This window comes from Sardina pilchardus, chromosome 9 (genome assembly GCF_963854185.1).
Source record: "Sardina pilchardus chromosome 9, fSarPil1.1, whole genome shotgun sequence".
In the NCBI taxonomy this organism is placed as follows: Eukaryota; Metazoa; Chordata; class Actinopteri; order Clupeiformes; family Clupeidae; genus Sardina; species Sardina pilchardus.
The window spans coordinates 23,045,339-23,067,826 of NC_085002.1; the positions used below are offsets into that span (position 1 = coordinate 23,045,339).

Sequence of the window (22,488 nt, forward strand, 5' to 3'; positions counted from 1 at the left end):
ACAAACAGGGAAATGTAAAGTCCTGTCTTTATGGTCCACTTCGATCCATTCACTTTTCAAGGGAAAATAAATTACACATCAGCATCATCATATAAAGAATTTATATATTCCTTTCAGATGTTTGCAATTTTCGCTCAATTTGTTTGCAAAAAAGGACATTTGCTGGCATAAATACAATCACACATCTCTTGACAAGACGGTCTGCCCGAGCAGAGGGTAGCCTGCGTCACGGGTTGCCCTGTGACTGATGGCTTTATGAGGTATGTGACCTATTGCTGGCAGAGGAGGCAGCAAGTGGCCTCAGTCTACTTCAGCTCGGATCACAAGAATTCCTTAATTTACTATCCGTTTTGAGTTTCCGCATGCAGAACAGATCACATCAAATCCTCCTCCAAGGCACACACGGGTGAAAGGGAGCTGTGTAGACCTTTCAAGTTTGTCAGGAAAAAAAAAAAGCAAAAATATAGCAGGTTGTTATCATCCTATATCCGATTTCAGTCATGTTGCAGAGAAAAGTTCTGGCATCACCATACCATGGGTATTTCACAGGCTGTTAACGCGATCAGAGTTACATGGTAGACAACGTAACAGCTAGAGAAAAGCAATATGCAACATATCTATGCCTATCTAACCTATCTATGCTTATTTGAATACAATCAGAAACATGCTCATTTAAACGACATGATATTCAAAAACTAAACAAGAAATACGTTCACAAAGCAATCCGGTCTTGCTAAATGTATCTATTGTAAACACGTGTGCTGAGCAGAAAACTAAGATTTTACTCCCCAGCTTTCAATCATTCTATTTAATAGAGACTTCAACATGAGTAGGGTTTGCTTAAAATATGTCAGCGTCGGATTCTTACTGTAGACAGATTACCTAAATCGTGTTGTTAGAGTTTGGAAACTGACACCAATGCTGACTCTAGCCACCTGGAATGATAAATCCTGTCTAGGACAGATGGAGTTTTGGACTGTTGCTAAAATCTGATACAGCTTCTTACAGCATGTGATGTCTGAGATCTACACTTCAGCTGTAAGACTGAAGACTCTAAACTCTCTAATACAATTTGTTTATACATGTTGTTTGTTGAGATATACAGAAGGACATCTGAACATAGATAGCGTGTCTATTACAAAAACAATATGAGCCCCAAAAAAACAAAAACAAAATGTCGAAGTGGTGAAATTCCACATGGTCATCTGTCAAATGCTTGCCACTTTACAGTTTCACACATGCAATACCATAAAGATCCGTTTACTGTCTAGGCACCTTGCTAAGTCCCTTCCTTTCCCTGTTTTAAAAATAAGTTGATCCTGACTCCCAGAGACCTTCATTCAACATATAGTAAATCTACTGTACTCAGAAATAAACTATTCTATGAAATGATATGCCAGTATCTGGTGGGTTTTTCACTGCTGTATAGGGACACATTTGCCAAATGAAAACAGGGATAGAGGCACAAAGAATGTATTCCTGTATGTTGTATCCGTATAATGATCAAAAATTAAAAAGCTAAAAGTATCATCGTATCGATTTATTTTACAAGAAGTGAGTACTGATTTTGCAACTGATTTCTTTACAGATCTTAGAACATAAAGGAACGCCAGGATGAAATTCAGGAAAACAAAAGATGAAGAACCCACTGCTCCTGGGCAAGGTGAGCAAAGGCCAAAATGCTGTAGAAAAGCTGCACCAAGATGACACATGCTTAAATGCTAATCTTCTGCCAAGGAATTTAACGAGTTAAGCAAACTGTCATGACCAATATTATCATGTTATTACTAATACAAAATATTTCACTGACTTGAGTAAGCCTTAGAAAATCAGGTGAATAACTACATTTATTTTATAATGGAGAATGGCCTATTAGTTGGAATGATCACAAGCTAGTTCACTCACATCAGTCCAATATATACAATTTTTAAAATTAGACAAAAAAAAACCTTTCACAACTCTTTTCCCCTTTGTAGTAAAAATCAAGAGAAGGTCCAGAGTGCCAGGAGTAATGATCACACAATATGTTGAGGAGCTTCCAGAAGGAAAGACCACACCTGACTTCACCCGCAAGCCAATTGCTCTTACTATCCAAGAGGGTAGGAAATGATAGCTATGATTGTCAGATACATAATGATTTTCAGATTACAAGTCACAGAGTCATTAAAAAACTGTCCCAAAGCTTACACCAATGTAATTTAATATTGTTTTTTTTTCAGGTAAACTAGCCATTTTCAAGGCCATAATTACAGGCGATCCAACACCAACTGTGACCTGGAAAAGAAATAATGGCAAACTCGACGACCCTGAAAAGTATCAAGTCATTTATGACCCGAATGCCAATGAGCACCAACTTCAGGTGCCAGCACTACTGTGTGTGTGTGTGTGTGTGTGTGTGTGTGTGTATGCAAGGACAACACAATTTGCTTCAAAACTTGACCAAAGGACATGACCAAATTAACACACCCAAATGATAAAATTAATTCCAAACACAAGATTCTTTTCAAAATCATGGTGCAATGTGCACACACGCAAATGTTCTTCTCTTTTTAAAGTAATTTTCATAGATGAAGGATAAATACTAATGGGGCATAATGAGGTCCCCATTGGAGATATCCTTCCCCCATTGGAATCCTTCAAAAGATTTTTCTCTGACATGGCTTGAAATTGCATTCAAACAGATGCCAAATATAGATCCAGACCAAGCTGATACATATAAGTGCTTTGCAGTCAATGAATTTGGAAAAGCTGTTGTAACGGCAGCACTCAATGTCATTGAAGGTGAGTATATCTTTGTGAATATGTAGATACAGTATATCTCCTTATTTACAATGTCATTGCCCTTTACATTTTTGTATATTCATATTTTTGGATGTTACTATTTTGCAAACTCCAGTTGGATTCAAGAGGAGCAAAGCACTGCAACAATCCAGAACAGGTAAACAACACACTAATAGAATTAGGGCCTGTGTCCACCAACTGCATTGTTTTGCAGTCCTATCCTATGTCCTATGAAGTTCATCGTTCACAGCCTGATCTGCCAGCGATTTGAATTTTGCCCTGACATTTCAGTTAGCTAGTTAATTAGTATTAAGCAACGTTCCAAAAAGGATGTGCTGACAACTGTTTTTGGTAACATAAACATTTGACCGAAGCGCTTTGAAAATTAAGTTGAGGACGATGTTGATGAAAAATGTAGTTGGTGGACATAAGCCCTTAATCTGTTTATGTTCAACATAGGGATGGCGAAATTTAAAAAAAATCTTTACCGGTTACCGAGCCTCCTTAACCGGTGGTTAACCGGTGATCGAAAATTCGAAAAAGCCTTATTTATTTATTTTTTCACGTAAGCCTTTATTTTTTTTAACTGCGCAGACAGGACCTGTCATGTCCAGTGGCGTCACTATAGCAACCGGTAAACTGTTCGTTTTCCGAATGACTGTGAGCTCTCCCACAGCAGAGCCATGGTCTGTGCTGTGGTTGTTGTGCTTAATAAATTCCACCACGGGACGGCTCATGCTGACAGTTATATTTTTTAGAAAGGCTATTGAGTGATCATATCGGCCCATATAATAGCGTACAACACCAATAACGTGTGTGTGTGTAGGGCGGGGGGGGGGGGGGGGGGGCGCGGTTAACCGGTAAAAAAAAAATTAACCGGTTACCGTACATCCAGTCGACTACCGGTTAACCGGTTACCGGTTAACATCCCTAGTTCAACACTGTATGTCTCACACTTTTGGAGAAAAATAGAATGAATACATAAGGCCAACCAATATACTGTATGTACTAATTGTAAATCAACTTTTCTAGCACAACGAGAAATCCCAACACCACGCCTTCTGAAGACAAGGTAAGTGAGACTTCCACAAAAACACACTTTTAAACCACATATCAGAATATGGAGTATGTGAAATGTATTTCATTCCCCTTGAAGGGCTGAGCGGCCTAAAGAAGAGAAAAAGGATGGAGAGCCAGACGAGAAGTTTTGGGAGCTTTTACTTAGTGCTAACAAAAATGACTATGAGCGCATTTGTGCGGAGTATGGAGTCACAGATTTCCGAGGGATGCTGAAGAAACTTAAAGAGAAAAAGCAGGAAAGGGAAGACGAACAAGCACAGGTGATATACTGTAGCCTACATACATCGTTTCGGAGATAAACTAATGCAGTTCAGACCCGATATAGTCGAGGTCAGCTTTGACAACCTTACAGACAATATGCAGAATCCAATTATCGTTATTGTTATCCCAATAACATACACTGTTATTGGGATTTTTTTAAATGCTCCTTACAGGTTGTAAGTTATGTGGCCAACCTGAAACCAATTGAAGTCAAATCAGAGGGAAGCGCTGAATTTGAATTTGAAATGGACCTCAAGGACCCTGCTTCAAAAATCTTCCTTTACAAAGTATGTTCGAATGCGATTTCAAGAGTTAGGCTATGAATACAATCTATACGCCCAAAACACAATTGTGTTTACTAATCAGACTTTTAATAGCTAACTATTTTATTTATTCGTTTCCTAACAGAACGGGGAAATGGTTCCTTTTACCATTGAAGACGAGGAGAAACATTCTTTAAAACAGATAGGAAAGAAATTTGTGTTTTCAGTTAAAGACCTTTCGCCAGAGGATGCTGGGTTATACCAGGTGGATGTGGATGGTGTCAACATCTTCTCAACAGATTTTAAAAGTAAGACGGCCATTTAAATAGGCTCTGTTTGCATTATATGCTATACTGCACATGTCATGTTCATCGAGGGCTGAGAACCAAAGGGGCGTAAGTGACATTTCACCAAATTTACAGGAGAGCCAAAACAAATCTAACTGCTTCTATATGTTCACAGTTAAAGACCTTTGTTTTTTGTTCAAAAACTATATATTTATACATATTTTACTTCTATAATTTTGTCAGCTAAGAGAGCCCACCAAGAGCTTTCAGGTGATACTGTATATATAACTCAATTTTGACCAAAATGTCACTTACGCCCCTTTGGTTCTCAGCCCTCGACATGATCATATCACTAAAATTGGAAGTACATGAAGTGAAGATCTATTCATCTGTACAGTATGTGCAAAACAATGCTTTCTCTCCTATCTGTAGTTCCGCCAGTGGAGTTCTTAGTGAAGATTCAAGAAGTGAAGGCCACAGAGAGAGAGGATGCTGTCTTTGAATGTGTTTTATCTCAACCGTTGGACAAGATCACCTGGTTTGGGAAGAATGTGCCCCTGGCACAGGGCGAGAAGTATGACATTGAAGTATCTGAGGACAAGCTCATCCACAGACTGGTGATAAAAGACTGCCTGCAACTAGACAAGGGCATCTATGCAGCTGTTGCTGGAATCAAGTCCTGCAATGCATGGCTTGTAGTAGAAGGTAACCTTAACCTAAGGGCACAAATACTCTATACTTAAAGTTGGGATAACTGATGCTTTGAATCTGAGAGCTACCTGTAGTAGGATTTACATTACACTATCTACAGTATGGGAACAAAGAGATGTACAGAGGGAAACAACAACTGGATCTCTGCAGAGCTCTAAATCTATTAACTATTCAATTAATTAACTAACTAACAAGGACACTTTCAATAAATCAGTGCTTAACAGTGTAAATTGCATACTGACATCAAAGGTTAGGTATTTACTAGTGCTATTATGTGTAATGATGATTATGAAATGATGAACTGAATATTTAATTCAAGACTACAGTTGGCCAACTTAGGCTGGGTAAATCCTGCCTGATCTGCTGGCGATTTGCACTTCGCCCTGCAGCTCAGGCTGCAAACCTGCACATCTATCTTTCCTGCTTCCTGTCCACATCTTCTGGGTCCAATCTCAAACTAGCTTACCCAAAAGGTGCTCCTGGATAGTTGGTCTGATTGGTTGAAGGACTATTCAAAAGCATACAGAGTCATTTTAACTATGACCATTGATCACAACTCATCATTGTGGTCCTTAATATCATAGACTGTGCTCCTAGCATTTACATGTATTAACATATTCCTTTTATTGACATAGCTGACAAAGACCCAGGCGGAAAGAAGAAAGCTCGTAAAACCACCACTGCTGGTGGTAGTGGAGTTGACCTGGCAAAAATCGCAGCAGAGCAAAATGCCAAGATCCAGACTGAGAGAGCAGAGATAGTGGAGAAGGTGAAACAAGTACAAGCAGAGAAAGCCGCAGCTGCAGCTATAGAAGAACCGACTCCACAACCAACCGAGGAACCAACTCCTATAGCAGTTGAAAAACCTGCTGTGGAAGCACCTCCTGCTCCAGCAGAACCTAAACCAGTCGTCAAGGCTCCAAAAACTACCAAAAAGATTGTGAAAAAACCTGCAGCCCCTAAACCAAAGCCTGTTACTGATGGATGTGAAGTGGTGGAAGAGACCACTGAAGTAGAAGCTGAAGGAGAATTAGTTGAAGAAGAGTTAGTTGAAGAAGAAATTGAAGTCGTAGAAGAGCCGGTCATCGCGGAGGAGGAACCCTCAACTGAGGATGACGGCGAGAAAAAGAAGAGGGTCAGGACAGGACCACTGGTCCCTGATACTGTCATTGGTAAGCTAATATGAATATCCATCAACTCTGGTTAAAATCACACTGGTTAAAACCATCCATTAGTTTGGAACCAATCTTCAGGAACATTAACATTTTTAGGAATAGCTATTTTGAGGTACAAAGAAGAGTTTCAGGAGTATAATAAACTACAGTCTGAAGTTGAGTCTGAAGTTTCATTAATGCTAATAAAAGTTGTTAAAGTTGTTATAAGACTTATTCAGCAGCAGATGAGGAAACACTTGAAAAGTCAAGCCAATCTGACTTTATGATTCGTGGTTTTACCAGGATGTAGATGTAAATGTAGCCTACTTTTTTCTGAAAACAAAGTCTCTCCTCTCTGTCTGTAAGCTGTCAGAAATCTCATTATACCGAACATAATATTCCAGATCCTGGCGTCTACTTCACCTCTGGACTATCAGACGTCAATGCTATTATGGGACAGTCAGCTGAGTTGGTCTGTAAGCTGAGCAGTGAAAACTGTGATGGAGTGTGGTACAAAGATGGGACAGAGGTAATATAATATAAGTCATGCAAAGACATTGAACATGAAATGAAATAGTCATGAGCTAATCATTACTGTATATGATCACTTCACATACTGATGAAATGGATGAATTTACATTTATACTGAAATTTTATTGTATGATTTCTTTCTAAAATACACTCACAGTACCAAATTGTTTTTTAGTTAACGTCAGAGGAGGATGGATTGGCTCTAATTAAAGATGGAGCTTATCACAAACTGGTCATTACTAAGTGCAGAGAGGAAGATGCGGGAAAATACCGCTTTGAGGCAGATGGACGTAAAACTGAGGCTATGGTGATTGTTGAAGGTAAGAAACTAATACATTTACTAGATAGACAAACATTTGGGAAGGGTCATCTTAAATGTTCCAGCATCTACAGTATATATACTATACCTTTGCCTTTTTTGCCTTACTTCTTACTCTTCTTACTTGTTTTGCCTTAGGCTCTGTTCTGTGGCACTGTAGTGGTCTTTGATGATTAAACTTGCAATAATCTGTGAAACTTTGTAGATCCTCCTAGGATTGATCCAGATGACCTGGCTAAGTTCTCAGAGCCAGTGATCATAAAAGCAGGTCAGAGTGCCACCTTCAAACTGGACTTTGTGGGCCGAGAGCCAATGAAGATCCAATGGTACAGTGAAGATGAGGAACTACTCAACGACAAATTCATAAAAATAGAGAGATCATCCTCTGACAGTTGTCTGCTTCTCAACAAGTGCCAGCGGAAACAAACAGGAGAGATTAAAATCAAGTTAAAGAATGAGTTTGGAACAATTGAAGCCCTAACCAAGCTTATTGTCATAGGTCAGTAAAACCACGTTGACCAATATCATGACTATACAATGAGCTTCTCTTTTTGGCGTTCTTTCTTTGAATGTTGCAAACTGTGTCTAATATTTCAGATAAGCCTACACCTCCTCAAAGTCCTGTTGAGGTAGTTGAAGCTTCAGCTCATTGTGTGGAGATAAAGTGGCGCGCACCAAAGGATGACGGCGGCTCCCCTGTGATAAACTACAACCTGGAGCGTCAACAGTTGGGGCGCAACACCTGGATGAAGATTGGTATGATTCCTGGTGTTCCTCACTACAAGGACACTGACGTGGACCACGGGAGGAAGTACTGCTACCGCATCAGGGCCATAACTGCAGATGGCACAAGTGAGACTATGGAAACGGATGATATCCAAGCTGGCACCAAAGGTGTGTGTGTGAGAGAGATTTCATTAATATGATTACTACCGTTATGTTTCAAGTGCACTTCTTTCCATACCATTTAATTCTAATTCTAATATAATATTTTCTTCTCACTTCAATATAACTATTATGCCTGAGATAATGAATGGCACAGCAATAGAAGGTCATGTCTTGAAGTGCATAAAACATCTGCCACCTGAACAGTGTCCATTATCCCACTTCTACCATTTAATTAGATCATATAATTTTCATGTTTGACTGCTAAAGCTGTTTTCACTGCTAAAGCTGTTTGGGTTATAAAACTACTTATTTCTGATACACATCTCGTCTTACAAGACAGACAGTCACTACTAGTTCTAAATGGACAGCTGCTGTGGCAAAATACCATTAATTAGTTCCATCTCGCTTGTTGTCAAGATAGTATCCCAGGATTATGTTGAGCCTTAGCTTGGCTAAACTACTGCCTGTCTTACTCCAAATACAGTGAAACGACAGAGCGAAAAGCCATCTCAGTCATATGTTACAATGCCGTTATGCTCTGAACATCTGTCATATCACTAATTTGGAACAAGGAAATTCAACCAATATTGGTTTAATACTATGGTAATGTGACCACAAATCATGCAATAACAAAGCACTCTGTTATGAAATTTTTTTTTTCCAGTTTATTTTTTTCTGTCGAGAATTATCAAGATTAGCTGCAGGGTGACATAATGCTATAATTTCAGTAAGTAATGAACATATTTGCTTTCTATTTTACGTCACAGCTTACCCTGGCCCACCCTCCACACCCAAGGTGGTTAGCGCATTCAAGGACTGCATCAATCTTTCCTGGTCTCCACCAAGCAACACTGGTGGAACCAATATTGTGGGCTACAATTTAGAAAAACGCAAGAGAGGCAGCAATTTATGGGGCCCAGTAAATCCACTAGATCAACCCATCAAAGGTGTCAAGAATGCATCCTACATAAAATCACATGTTTTCTTTCAATTTCATAAGCTGTGGGATATGTCATGTACTCATGATATGATATTTAAATGTGCAAACCATACTGCTGATGTTATGCTGCTAATTTTGTAATCATTACATATACTGTATCTAAAAGTCTCTTTTAAACACTTCCAGCAAAAGAATATGGAGTGAAAGACGTTGTAGAGGGAATAGAATATGAATTCAGAGTGTCAGCCATTAATTTCTCTGGCGCTGGAGAACCAAGCACCCCTTCTGAGTTTGTGTTTGCCAGAGATCCAAAGAGTAAGGCTTGAACTGTAGATTTTATCATAATTCTCTATACTGTACATGTGTGCAGTTTTATTTACATTACATTGCTAATTCACTTTTTACATTACAGAACCCCCTGGAAAAGTCATTGACTTCAAGGCGACAGATTCAACTTACACGTCTTTGTCCTTGGGTTGGACTAAGCCCAAAGACGAAGAAGGGGTACAGGACGAGGCCAAAGGTTACTATGTGGAGATCAGGCCTGCTGAAAATACAGAGTGGAATCGCTGTAACTCAAATGCAATCACCACAACATCCTATACCATCATTGGTTTAAAGTCCATGGCCATGTATTGGGTCAGAGTGATTGCAACAAATGAGGGAGGAGATGGAGAACCTCAAGATTTAGACAACTACATTATTGCAATGCCACCTCCAGGTAGAAATACAGGATATACTGTACTTACTACCGATATAATCACTACCGAAGATGAGTGAGTGTCACTAATGGTCTTAATATGACTCCTTTTTTATTTTATTTTTTTCTAGTGAGGCCAACTTTTACTGATCGTAAAATGACAAGTTTCATGGTTGTGAGAGCTGGGAATTCAACTCGGGTCAACATCAATTTTCAGGTACTCTCTATTGAGGAAATAATGTATTTTTTACATTAATAACAAAATTTGTATTGTTAATTATGTGAAGCACGTCAGTGATATTAGGTACTCTTAGATAACAGGTACTCTCCATTGAGGAATCAATTCATTTCTTACATTAATAACAACATTTTTATCGTTAATTACGTGAAACACGTAAGTGATACTATGGCAGATTTCTGAAAGTAAATTTGTATCTCAAAGTTTTTAGCAATTTTCCATAATGTTGCAGGCATCACCCATGCCAAAAATAACTTGGTTAAAGGATGGAACACCCGTATCCAAAAAAGTTACTGTAAGTAATGCTGAAGGTACATCACAGCTCCTAATTCCTTCATCGAAACGTTCAGATACAGGAATTTATACCATCATCATGAAAAACATTGTTGGACAAGAAACCTTCAGCACTGAGATTAGAGTAACAGGTAATTCTACAATCACTGAATAATCTGAGAAATGGCAAAATAAAAATGTTGATACATTATAGTATAACATGTGCTTGAACTATATGAAAACTCATGTACAGTCTTAGTTATTACTATGCATCAACTTTCACTAAAAATGTTTTTTGACAATTCCTAAGATTTTATTTCAATGTAACTGACTATATATCCTTGTGATATCTAAGTGCTTAACTCGTTTGTCCTCTTTATGTTTCAGCTGATGTTAACACCCTTTAAAACATTTTTATTGTAATTTGAGTCATAGAAGATGAAATATTTTAGTATTCACACTCATCACTTAATGTTCAGATGACCCCAAGCCCCCTGGCCCGGTGGAGCTAGAGCAGAATGTCCCAGGTACTGTTACTGTGTCCTGGACGGCATCCCCAGATGAGAAGCGCGATGACAGGCTACACTATATGGTGACAAAGAGAGACTCAGTCAAGCGCTCTTGGCAAACGGTGGCTGATCGCCTCTTCAATAACAACTTCACTGCTGTGAATATCTTGCCTGGGCGAGAGTACCGCTTCCGGGTGTACGCAAAAAATGATATGGGAGAGTCTAACCCTTCAGAGTCTTGTAAATGGGAGGTGGTCAAAAAGAAAGGTATCATCCGTTTTGAAGTCAACACTTGTGTACATTTGATCTAAAATATCAGCAATTGCCATATGATTACTTGTTATGAACAAAATGAAAACTCAGCGGCAGAATGACTTGCATATATGTGATTAATCTGGAGTGAGCTGGTATCTGAGTGGGACATTTTTTATATTTTCTATCAAACAGAGAAGTTTACTCTGAACATGCCCGAATCCAAGACCTGCACCTTTGATGCGCCGCCATCTTTTCTGGTCCCGCTGAAGACACGGAGCAGCCCTGAGAGCTACGAGTGCTACATGAGCTGTGCTGTCAGCGGAAACCCTGCACCTTATGTTACATGGTATCGCAACAACATCAGTGTCAACACGGACACCAATTACTTAATCTCCAACACGTGTGGGGTCTGTTCAATGCTCATCCTGAGAGTGGGTGCCAAGGACAACAGCGAGTACAAAGTGATTGCGGAAAACCAATATGGCAGGGCAGAGTGCGCTACCAAGCTCACAGTTAAAGGTATGAGTTTTTGATGCTGAAACTACAATGTTTTACTTGATCTTAGCTTAGTACTGTAGGTGGATGACACAACTAAGGTTGATTCAATTAGGTGTACTTGTGATTTCAAAGTATATTTTGTTCATTGATGTTTTTTTTGTTTTTGTTTTTTTTTGTCTTTCAGAATAACTGATCCGGTACTGGAAAGAATGAAGTTTAACAAGAAAACAGAAAGTGAAGAAAACAGAAAGTGAAGGAAACAAGAAAGTGAAGGAAAGCTGAGAGATGATGTGCTCTTTAATATTGCTTTGGTTATGTTTTTTGTGTCATGTGATTAGTTTTGTAAGAACCCTATACATTCTACGTAGACCTTAATAAACACCTGAAGGGATATGTATGAAATGTGCTCCTTAAACCCATTTAAATTAAAATAATACATATATATTGCATCATATTTTTCTTGGTGTTCAAATACATAGCAAAATGCTTGATGAAGTATGTTAATTTTATGGAGAAATTAGGTGGCATGCACATAATCTACAATGTGCTGACATATGTTAAATATGTGTTACTGTATATGCCCAATAAAATAAATAAAAAGACTATGAAAACAGTTGTATTGGAAAAAAAAAAACTCATATGCCATATTATCTTTAAAAATGAATTGCTGTACACCTCAAAGCACTTCAGCAAAGCAATATTGCTGTGAAAAGGGTTGGGGTGATTGTCGTGAGAGGGATTGGGGTGATTTATGGGGCTAAAGGATGGTTAAAGGACGCTTAGTTCTGCTTGCCCACGGACTAGCTCATAAATGTCATTACAGCAAGTTAGCATATCTTGTAAAATATTTACTGGAATATAAATAGACAGAAACAAAAATGTTATAGTCTTTTTTTCTGCTCTTTTTTTAATCAGTGGCTGGTTACACGTCAGATATGTGCCATGGGTTAATGAGTCGAGCTTTAGTTGGCACAGTCATTTCTTCCATCACTGTTACCTTGACCTTGGTTTATCACCTTCCATTATTACCTAAAATAAACACTGAAGGAACTCTTGTACATACTGGCAGTAAAAAAGAAATGTGTGAGGCCTTGTGACAGATGGTAAAACTAGCTCACAGGATGACTATGCTGAGGGGTGAACATCAGGTGGGAAGCAACACAGCAGAGTGTAAAACACTGTGACACTCACTGGCTCCATGTTGACTGCACTACAGTCCAAAACAAAGATTACCCGACATAGTTTACATTCTTTCATTCAAGCAGATGCTTAAATGCTTTCCTGGTCAAAAAGGAAATACCCTGAAACCTATCTGACTGGTGTCTCAAAAAATATATGAATTAAATGATGAATAATAAATCTATAATTCTGTCCCATAGTTTACACATAAACATAATCTGGACATCAGTGTCCAGACTTCAGATTTCTGTTCTTAATAAGAAAATTACAACGTTACACTTAAAAACTGACACAAACCGCCTCATGACTTTGTACTGTGTCAGTGACGGCCTGATAAAAGTCTGACACACGTTGAACACAACATTTCCAATTAACGTTTCCAAGGTGGCATTCTGGTCTCCATGTATTGACCATGCAAAAGTGGCCACACACAGCTAACAGCAACAGATGTGAAATAGCGTGAGTCAAGAGACTCAGTGACAGGAAGCCTGCATTGTTTACTGTGGGAATATGAAAGGCGTTTGACCTCTGGTCCGTCTTAAAGGATATCAAGCTTCTCAGATCACGTCCTCCCATGCCAAAGTTGAGTCAAAGCATGGAGTCAAGCACTAAAACTATCCTGAAGTATTTGGCCTACTTGTAGGACCGTGCTCACACAGTTCTGTGAAGTCTTAACTATGCATAGAATACATATTTCCTCTGTGTGTTGTCAGTTATTTACATTGTGCCCAGATTGATGAATCCTATTTCTCACTGCATGCATTTAAGTGTTAAAATGTCTGAATTCACACTTGTCAGTACAACCGTTAGGTATGCTGAAAATTCATCCATCCATTTTGGAAATCCACGCCTAAAAATGCTTTGGCACTTCTAGTGAGAATACTACACCACTGTCAGTAATGTAAAACCCAAACTGGCTGCAAACTAATTTGAGCAACAGGATCATCACACCAGTCGAAACCTCATAGCACTATGCAGTAGTTTTTTTTTTTTTTTTTTTTCTTGGGAATTGCTTAAAATTAAACTCATCAATGAAACATGGACATTTTAATGTGGCATAACCAATATAACAGTTTTTTTTTTTTTTTTTATCTAGGTGAACAAGGTGGAGGTTGACTAATAATTGCTCCACGTCTGTTACACTCTGGACTAAACATTTACTTGTAGATGTCAACATTCACTTCATACTTAAAGACACAGTATACAACATTGCCAGTTTACTATATATTGAAATGTCAAAAAAGCTTTCAGAGAAGAACATGGCCAACTATAAGCAAAAAACTAAGTTAGCGTGCCTTTACCAAGCGTTAGCTGTTTGGTTGTTAGCATCTGTTAACATTTTGCAAGGGATTAAATGCACTAAGCAGGTGAGTAATAGACTGGTGAGTTCAAATGAATGAACTTGAGAAGGACAATATCTACTGCTTGGCAATGCTTAACAACAAAATGACAGGTTGGAACTATTTTTGGGGATGATAAAACCAAAATAAAGAAAAGAAACTCAATTAGCGTTAGCAGATATAGATTCGATGAACTATATGACACTGCTGTTTGTGGGGTTAACAAAGGATATCATGCTTGTGATTCGGCCATACTCTGGAGGCAGAGTTCCGCAGGTAATCACACCCTCTCACTCGTGTCATATTTCTTAAGTATAAAACTGGTACCAGACATGTGCACCTGTCCAGTCAGAGAGACTATTTTATTGCACCTTGAATTATGATTGGCACCAGCCTGCAAACATGATCTCTGGTTACTCGTAAAATAAACAAACACTAGCACCAACAACTGTCAGTCTATCAATAACAATCTCAGTTGTGGAGTTCAGAAGGACAATTAGCAGCAATGCATATTATCTTTGATGTGCAATCATAAAATGTGATATACGTATATGAACAAAGTTGTTGCTTTATTTGAATTATCAGTACTGTGATACATTGTTTTACTAAGATAACCAGTAAGTACCAGGTGAGTATAGGCTGCAAATTTCCCCCTACTTTCCCTATTAGCTCAAATGGGGATATTCACAGAAATGGCAGTGGCAGCACAACAAACAGGTTAGTTTAAGAAGATATACTGCACCTGTAATAATTGATTGATAACACATGGAATCAAACCCTTTTAGTTTTACGAGCCTCATGTTTGTTTTGTATGCTTGCCAAGTATGACAAGAAGGTAACAATTTTAGCAAGGGCATGTGGCAACTAAATAACTGTTGGCCATTGCTTATCACATGCACAAGCCTCACCAGCACCAACAACAGGACTTCTAAACATTAGGCAAACAGATCATAATCACTTATTTTAATTACCTGCCTCTCTGATACGTTTGGTGACTAAGAATAGTATTTGAATGTATATCAATTTATCATATTTATCACATTTTATAAATGAAAGTGTTTCTGAACTGAACTGAATTATCTGCTGTGGCCACAAGTCCTGCCATACCATGGATTAGCATAAGAAATATTGTGTTGCTCAGAGTCATTACATCATACCCTAAACAGAGCAAACAGGCCTTCTGTCAAGTACCAACCTCCTGTCCGCTCCATGGTTGCATGCCAACACAGACATCTGAGACCATGTCGACACTTTTCCCCGTAGATTTGAACCCTCCTTTTAAATTCGGATGTTCAGTCAGCAATCATCAAGAGTCAGTTTGTCATCCAGGAAACAAAAAACAAAAAAAAAATAAACAAAAAAATTAAAAATAAATATTGTATGTCCATCAAAAACATCCTTCACGCCTCACCACTACAATAATATGATGTATCTGCAATCTGCCATCTCTAATCTCCAAAAGCTGTGCCTCTGCTTCCCTCCCCACCCTTACTCTCTACCTCCTCAGTAAAAGATGCGGGGGCAGGCCACCCCTTTGGCAGTCACTCCGTCTGAGAACGAGGAATCTGGCTGTTGAATCATGAACATTCCTAGAAGGATTTATTAGCTTGTACAACGGAGGAGGCAACATTCAAATATCAGACTCGGCAGCAGTGCGACAGGAGCTCAAGCTGATCTGACCGCAGAAGGTAAGTTTATCATCTGTCTGTAGCGGTACGGAGGTCAACCAAGATGTTTATGAAAGATTAATCTTCTCTAAACAAAGGATGCTGTTCTGTTTTAATTGTGTTCATACCTGAGGGCAAACAAAAAATGGAAGTTTATAAAGTTTATGCAGAGTGCTAAGTTTATGTAAAGAGCTATTTTTTCCATTTGTAAGGTAGGTCGTCCAGGGTTAAACACACATATAGCAATTATTATTATGGTAGTTATAGTTTTATATAGGAATATTTTTTCATGCTTGGCTTAAATCAAAATATGTTCAGATAAAATTATTAAGTTAAAAAATGCATCATCTCAAAAGTATCTTAGAAAGCTCATTGCTTTAATTTTAAGTCAAGTCAGTCATTCAGATAAAACACTAGATTGAAATGTTGAACATTATTTTCTTTAAAAGCAAACGCTGATGACTTTAATAGGGTCCCTTTAATGGCAGAGAGATTCTTCTGGTCCCAAGTATTGGCATCACACCCCCTGAAGACTTATTTTAGGTATATGATCCAAAGGCTTGAGGAACCACATGGCTGACTGCTGTACACACATCAATATTTTGTTGCCTGTAGGATTGAAAATTTAATGGAGCAGACTGGTGAATATTTAATTGTTCATTATGTTTTAATTACTTGTATTATTATTTATATTACATGACTTAACTATTTACTATAACAATATATAAAAACTGAACGCTAAAATAAAATGTATGACATAACTTGCAACATATCTTACTACTGCAAGATTACTCAATAATAACAATATTACTGCATTGCAATGTGCAATGGTTTTATACAAATGCAGCAATTTGTAAAACAATAAACTCAAGAAAATGGTGATAGCTTAAATATATCATCTTGTCAGCTGAGGTTTAACAAACCACAGTTTGCCAACAAAAAACTTGCACCCAGTAATGTCTCAAGTCTAATGAGGGTCCACCAAGCTTTCCTGTAGCTCTCCTTTCATACACAGTCTAGCATTTTATTTCTCAGACACTCAGGCATCCTATACCTCATCATTAGATCACAGTTTGAAATCAGCCAATCCAATGTCCATAATATAAAATATAACAACATAAACAATTTTCACACCCCTACCTGTAACTATTTTCTATTAGCTACAAGACTGGCTGACCATTCAGACTGTCTGTCACCCCTTTGGTCATAAAGCGTCCTTGACAGTTTCGCATAATTTCAGTGATGGCCACAGTGCACATTCTGAACGTCCCGTGCCTCAAACGCAGCGTTCTTTGCCTGGACAGGGTAGCAGGTGGATGCATTAAACATGAGCGTGTAGAGGGAACCACGTTCCCATAAAACATTACCCCCAGAGTTTGGTATCTCCCTGCACTAAGTGTCCTGTCATTTGCTCACTGGCTCACTTTCAACCATTAAGCAAAGCCAAGTAAGGAGTTCAGGCTCCCTGGTGGTAGAGATGGAGGAGGTGTTCCAAATTTACACTCCACCAAGTTTGATCAACTAAAGATTAACACTAGCTTTACGAGACAACGGATATCTACCCAACAACCCTTGCGGTTGTTTGGATTAATGTCTCTAGTTCCTACCACATTTAAACAGATAATGAAAATAAGTGATTAAAAATCTAAATCACCCAGCATCTTGTTAATCATGGTGTTCTAGTTGTTAGTTCCGATTTCGTATATTTCCAATTGATAAATAACTTTGCTTGGGTACACACATAGAGTTGCATATTGCGTCAAAAACGGTAGCTTTCAGTTTTTCAGTTTTCAGGCGTGCTTGAAAAATTCTCTCTATCTCTCTCTCAAAAACAAAAAAAAACTTTTCCAGCCGTTTCAGGACAGCTCGACAATCATGTCACCAGTGACTTACCACCACACCATGACATTTGTGATAGGTTGATCAGAGTTTTATGCAGCATGTGACATATCAGGTGTCAAAATAACTTGCTAGAGCATTCAAACACCCTGCACAGGAATCAAGAGCATGACACATATGGCATACGTTTTGGATTACCTTAAATGCACGTGATATTAAATCAGAATCTTTATATATCTTTATAGGTTTGTGGCTGACAGGGCACATGACTGAAGTGCAGCCATATACATGTTGTTTAGTCCTTTAAATGTACACTTTTTACAGTACCGACATCTTACATACATTTTTTACATATTTTTTTTATTATTATTATTTACTTATTTCATCATTATTATATTTTGTTGGAATAGGAATTTACTTACTCCAGTAATATAACAACATACATTTATACCTTGTGTTGAAAACATTTTTTCCACTGGAAATACATATGTTGGCAAAATGGCACCAAAAGTATGATTCTTAATGAAAGAAAGTGTTTACATACTCATTTATTAAGTCACAGGAGTATGTCGGTTGCAAATTCAGAGTTGTCAGTGACAGCCCTTTCTGTTATCTATATCATGATTCACAGCCGCGAGCCAAAAGTGCAAGCGCTGGCTTGTGTGCTTCCTCTTTTCTCACCAAAGATTTAGTGTACTCCTCAACAAGTGCAGGGATTACTCAAACCATGTCAACATGGCATTCCTCTAGCAGATGGATCGCTCGTGATTCAACTGTTGCAGCCAAAAGACGGATGACGTGCACAGTGTACTTGCACGAGCTACTGTAGGGCAGATTGATTGGTAGAGCAGATGGAGACACCTGCAGGTATTTAAGGAGATTGTATACCATCAGTACATTTGTGCAACCCAACTGGTCACACATACTGTAAAGCTGGCAGGATTTATTTTATCTTTTCGAATTAAAAAAACAACAAACAGTAGTCCTGTTGAAACAGAACACGATAAGAGCCATTACATCCTTTTTTTTGCAATGCCTTTTTCCATTCCTCCATACCTTGGACATATAACAATATTGGTGTTTTTAATTAATTAATCATGTGAATATTTCATTTATTCTGCAGAAAATACACTGAATTTGAAGCCTTAAGGTACCTCAAGATGTGGAAAAGAAAAGCAAAAGTGACCGACCAGACGGCTGCTGGTCAGGGTAAGTCGACAAGCCAAAGCAGTACAAAACTGGGTCAAAAATACAGCCCCAAGCACTGAGGTGGACAAGATGTATAGTTACATGTTGTCATGATGTCACAGTGTTTCCCAAACTATATGCCGTGAGGGCTGAGATATCTGTATTGAGCTTTAATTGTCATTAATAACAATTAGCAATTGGCTGAACTTTTTTCTTTTTTGACATTTACTGTAAATCACATTTCATATTGGAATGCAAAAAAATACATATACTTCTGCGCATATTTCATTTGCCATCATTTTCAATCTTATTTTGTCTGACTGCAAATGCCGATACCAATGCATACAATTTTTTTTTTATTTACTTGAAGGGTCTTTCCTGTACTAGATTTGTGACCCTGCAAGGCAAAATCAGTCACTTTGAGCACAATGCTATTTTGGGAAAATCCACAATAAACAAACTTCCGGGGTAAAATGTTGAATTTCACGTTGTCGCATAATTCGACAGTATACAGTCTACAGTTTCATATCGTGAACACATTTCACGAAAAAACATACATTTTGACTGTTAAACCCGGTGTAGATTCAACCCATTAGCAGTCATTCCCATTGTCCATGCCGCTTCAAAACGTCATTTTCTCCTCTTTTGGCATATCGTGATGGGAGAACCATGTCAACTTTGGATAGTTATCTAAGCGATAGTTTTTAGTTTAGCTTAGTTTATGGCCGCTCATGTGAGCACCATAACTTAATTTTGTAAAATTGACCAAAGCGACTGGTTTCGCCTTTTAGGGTCACATTACTCGAATTACTCTCACTCTAATTACTCTAATCTATTGCTCTTATTGTGATGCCTATCGTTTAAAATACAGACATACAATATTTCCTTCCATTGTACCCTAAATGGACAAATACAAACAAATATATAGCTGAACTCACATAAAATAGCACATTGCAACATGGTGTAGATGCAACATATGCAATTTCACATATCAATTTTTTTTTTAAATATAGCCCAATTTTCCTAGATTTCAGACACTTTCTCTGAAATCCAAATGTACGGATTACAGTCTAGACAATATAATTGCCACAATCGGCAGAAATATTCATTCTTCTGATGGCAAAATAACTGTTAACATGCCGATACCAATGCACTGATGATATACCAATGCACTGATTTAAAGATACAAGCCTGTACAAATATTTAGTAAGAATGAGTGACTCTGAAACACACCCACCCCATTTTGTCGCACTAACCAGAGGAAAAAAAGGATATTCTAGCAGATTCTTTTCCGCGGTGGGTGGGGTTAAGGGCAATTATATGGAGTAAGAGAAAAAAAAGTTTGGGAAACACTGGTCTAGAACATCAAAGAAGGTTATGTTAGTTGAACAAAGATTATGAGCTCAGCTCACTTGCTGTTTGCCACTGATTTTGACGTAATGGTTGAATGGTTTGAGTGGTTGAATGGAAAATTGGATTTGAAAACAAATAATCTCTCTGATACCTTTTTAGAAGCTTTGTTTGAAGATCAACTGTAGCCTGGTTATCACCAGATCAAGCTCAGTCTTTTGAGACTGAACATTAGTCTGGGGAGTCTGCGCTGTATTTCTACTGCACAAGAGGCGCGATCAATGGGCATAGGTCAAATGACTATATTTTTGGATAGTCCTTCAACCAATCAGACCAACGATCTGGGTGCACCAGGTGGATAAGCCAGTTTGTGATTGGTCCCTGAAGATTTGTTAACAGAAGCAGGAGAGATAAATGTGCAGGTTTCCAGACTGAGCTGCGGGGCAAAATCCAGCAGACCGGACTGGGTTTACCCAGTCTAAATCAACTACTAAATTTGATGAAGATTTGGTGAAGATTCACATCATTTGATCATCATAATAGCTTGTCATGTCCCAGCCTTGGGATCTACAATCATATCACCAGACATAACACCCACCTGTATAAGGCCAACACATCCAAAGCTTGTTGTGGTACCAAGTGGTCAAATACAGAATTTTTGCATGACTGCAAGAATGTTCACACAACCCCTGGAAGTTTGGTGTCAAGACATCAAACAGGTGCTGAGGTGATTTCACTTCTTGTCTGGCGGCTTTGATGCCAATTTCTATAGGCTGTCATGGACAAATGAGATGAATAAAGCTGGATCCGCACAATGAGCTCCACGTTTTAACAGTTTTTAATCTAGTAACGTTTCTGGGCAGTCTGAAGAAGGGCATTTGCCCCGAAACGTTACGAGTTTAAAAACTGTTAAAACGTGGAGCTCAGTGTGCAGATCCAGCTTTATTCATCTCATGTTTTAACCTTTTGGAATCCGGCACCTGCTAGCACTCGGATGTGCGCGCCTACTCTTCAAAATGTCATGGACAAATGGTCTTAAAAAACACATTAATACGACCATCTTTTTAAGGCTTGGTCTGAAGATAATCAGTGTCAATTTTGACGAAGAATTTAACACCCCCAATCCCAATCAGTGCATCAAAATGTTACTTTTTATCTTGATGTTCTCTGGGCTACCATAAACTCCCATGGTGACATTGATGAAGACAATGATGAATGATGAGAAAGTAATAATGGATGCCATTGCATTCGCGTGCATGACATGACATCCAATAAAAACAAGATGTGCGCTAAAGCAGCTCCCGATGATGCTGCATTGGAAAATTATTCGGATATTTATACTCCTGCTATTACATTACATTACATTACATTACATTTGGCTGACGCTTTTTAACAAAATCGACTTGCACTTGTTCTACGTGTTCCCATGTACAGTATGTACTAACCAAATAGAGGTCATTTCTATGTTATTCATTCTCGAATTTGGTAAATGTTACTGTTCAATGAGAAAGAAGTGTACTGCCTTGTCATCAAGCTGAAGATAGACCACATCTATGAGAAAGTCTCAAGTGAACTCAAGACGGACAACTAAACAGATCACTCCTGAATGATGTCTGATGTTCAAGAATATTGCAATTGCTTGAAGAAGAAAAAAAAGACGCCCTCAATGAATGATGCATAAGGCACAAGAGGACACCCTTTCCAAAGTCACAATACTGAAGTATGCAATGTGGTCACCTGGAGGACAAACATGCCCACGTCAGCTCCCCAAAATTTAAAAACGAGACCTTCAAGCACAGCAAACAAAAGGTGCTGCACACCTTTAAGTACCGTAAAGCTGAAGAAGAATCCACATCAAACAAAAAAAAACATGAATATGAAGGCTTCACTGTAATCAATCTATTGACCTTCAGGAAGGAACTGATTAGCATTATTTCAATGGTTCACAAGCTAATGTGCCATCACTACTCTGATTACCACATGTTTGCTTGGTGACAACCTCCCTGGCTTCTGTGTCCTCTATGTTTTTCCTGTGTCATTTAACTGTCATGTGCTCACACAATTTTACAAAGCAGGTCCCGAACCAGAGAAAAAATATAAAAAGAAAGGTAGGAAAGGAGTCCAGAAATGCCATGAGCATCTGTACCAGCACCCAAGCATGCACAATTTGATCTCTCTAATCTATTTGTGAATATGATCATGTTCCTCCTGTACATGATTGAATACGTGTTTAGTGA

The 22,488-nt window shown here is 38.4% G+C and overlaps 2 protein-coding genes across 7 annotated transcripts in view; both read left to right on the top strand.

Annotated features, from left to right (window-relative positions):
- The first annotated feature begins 1,614 nt into the window (after window positions 1–1,614).
- On the top strand, window positions 1,615–11,723 carry LOC134092204 (immunoglobulin-like and fibronectin type III domain-containing protein 1). The gene is made up of 21 exons (XM_062544994.1): window positions 1,615–1,663; window positions 1,977–2,099; window positions 2,220–2,359; window positions 2,682–2,781; window positions 2,897–2,938; window positions 3,814–3,853; window positions 3,938–4,121; window positions 4,296–4,409; window positions 4,531–4,693; window positions 5,105–5,377; window positions 6,019–6,555; window positions 6,942–7,066; window positions 7,244–7,388; window positions 7,593–7,886; window positions 7,985–8,281; window positions 9,043–9,222; window positions 9,402–9,530; window positions 10,047–10,132; window positions 10,386–10,578; window positions 10,906–11,202; window positions 11,383–11,723. The coding sequence occupies exons 1-21, from the start codon at window positions 1,615–1,617 to the stop codon at window positions 11,721–11,723; spliced, it is 3,852 nt and encodes a 1,283-aa protein (XP_062400978.1).
- A 4,121-nt stretch (window positions 11,724–15,844) lies between these two features.
- Window positions 15,845–22,488, top strand: part of LOC134093082 (immunoglobulin-like and fibronectin type III domain-containing protein 1) — a 30,925-nt gene continuing 24,281 nt past the window's right edge. For 4 of the 6 annotated variants that reach the window (XM_062546382.1, XM_062546385.1, XM_062546384.1 and 1 more), the window contains exons 1-3: window positions 15,857–15,895; window positions 18,837–18,922; window positions 22,327–22,359. In XM_062546382.1, the coding sequence (XP_062402366.1) occupies window positions 18,874–18,922; window positions 22,327–22,359 (82 nt within the window). In that variant the 5' untranslated portion in view covers window positions 15,857–15,895; window positions 18,837–18,873. Of the gene's footprint in view, window positions 15,896–18,836; window positions 18,923–22,326; window positions 22,360–22,488 lie in introns of all 6 variants that reach the window. The other 2 variants (XM_062546381.1, XM_062546383.1) reach the window with 2 other exon arrangements.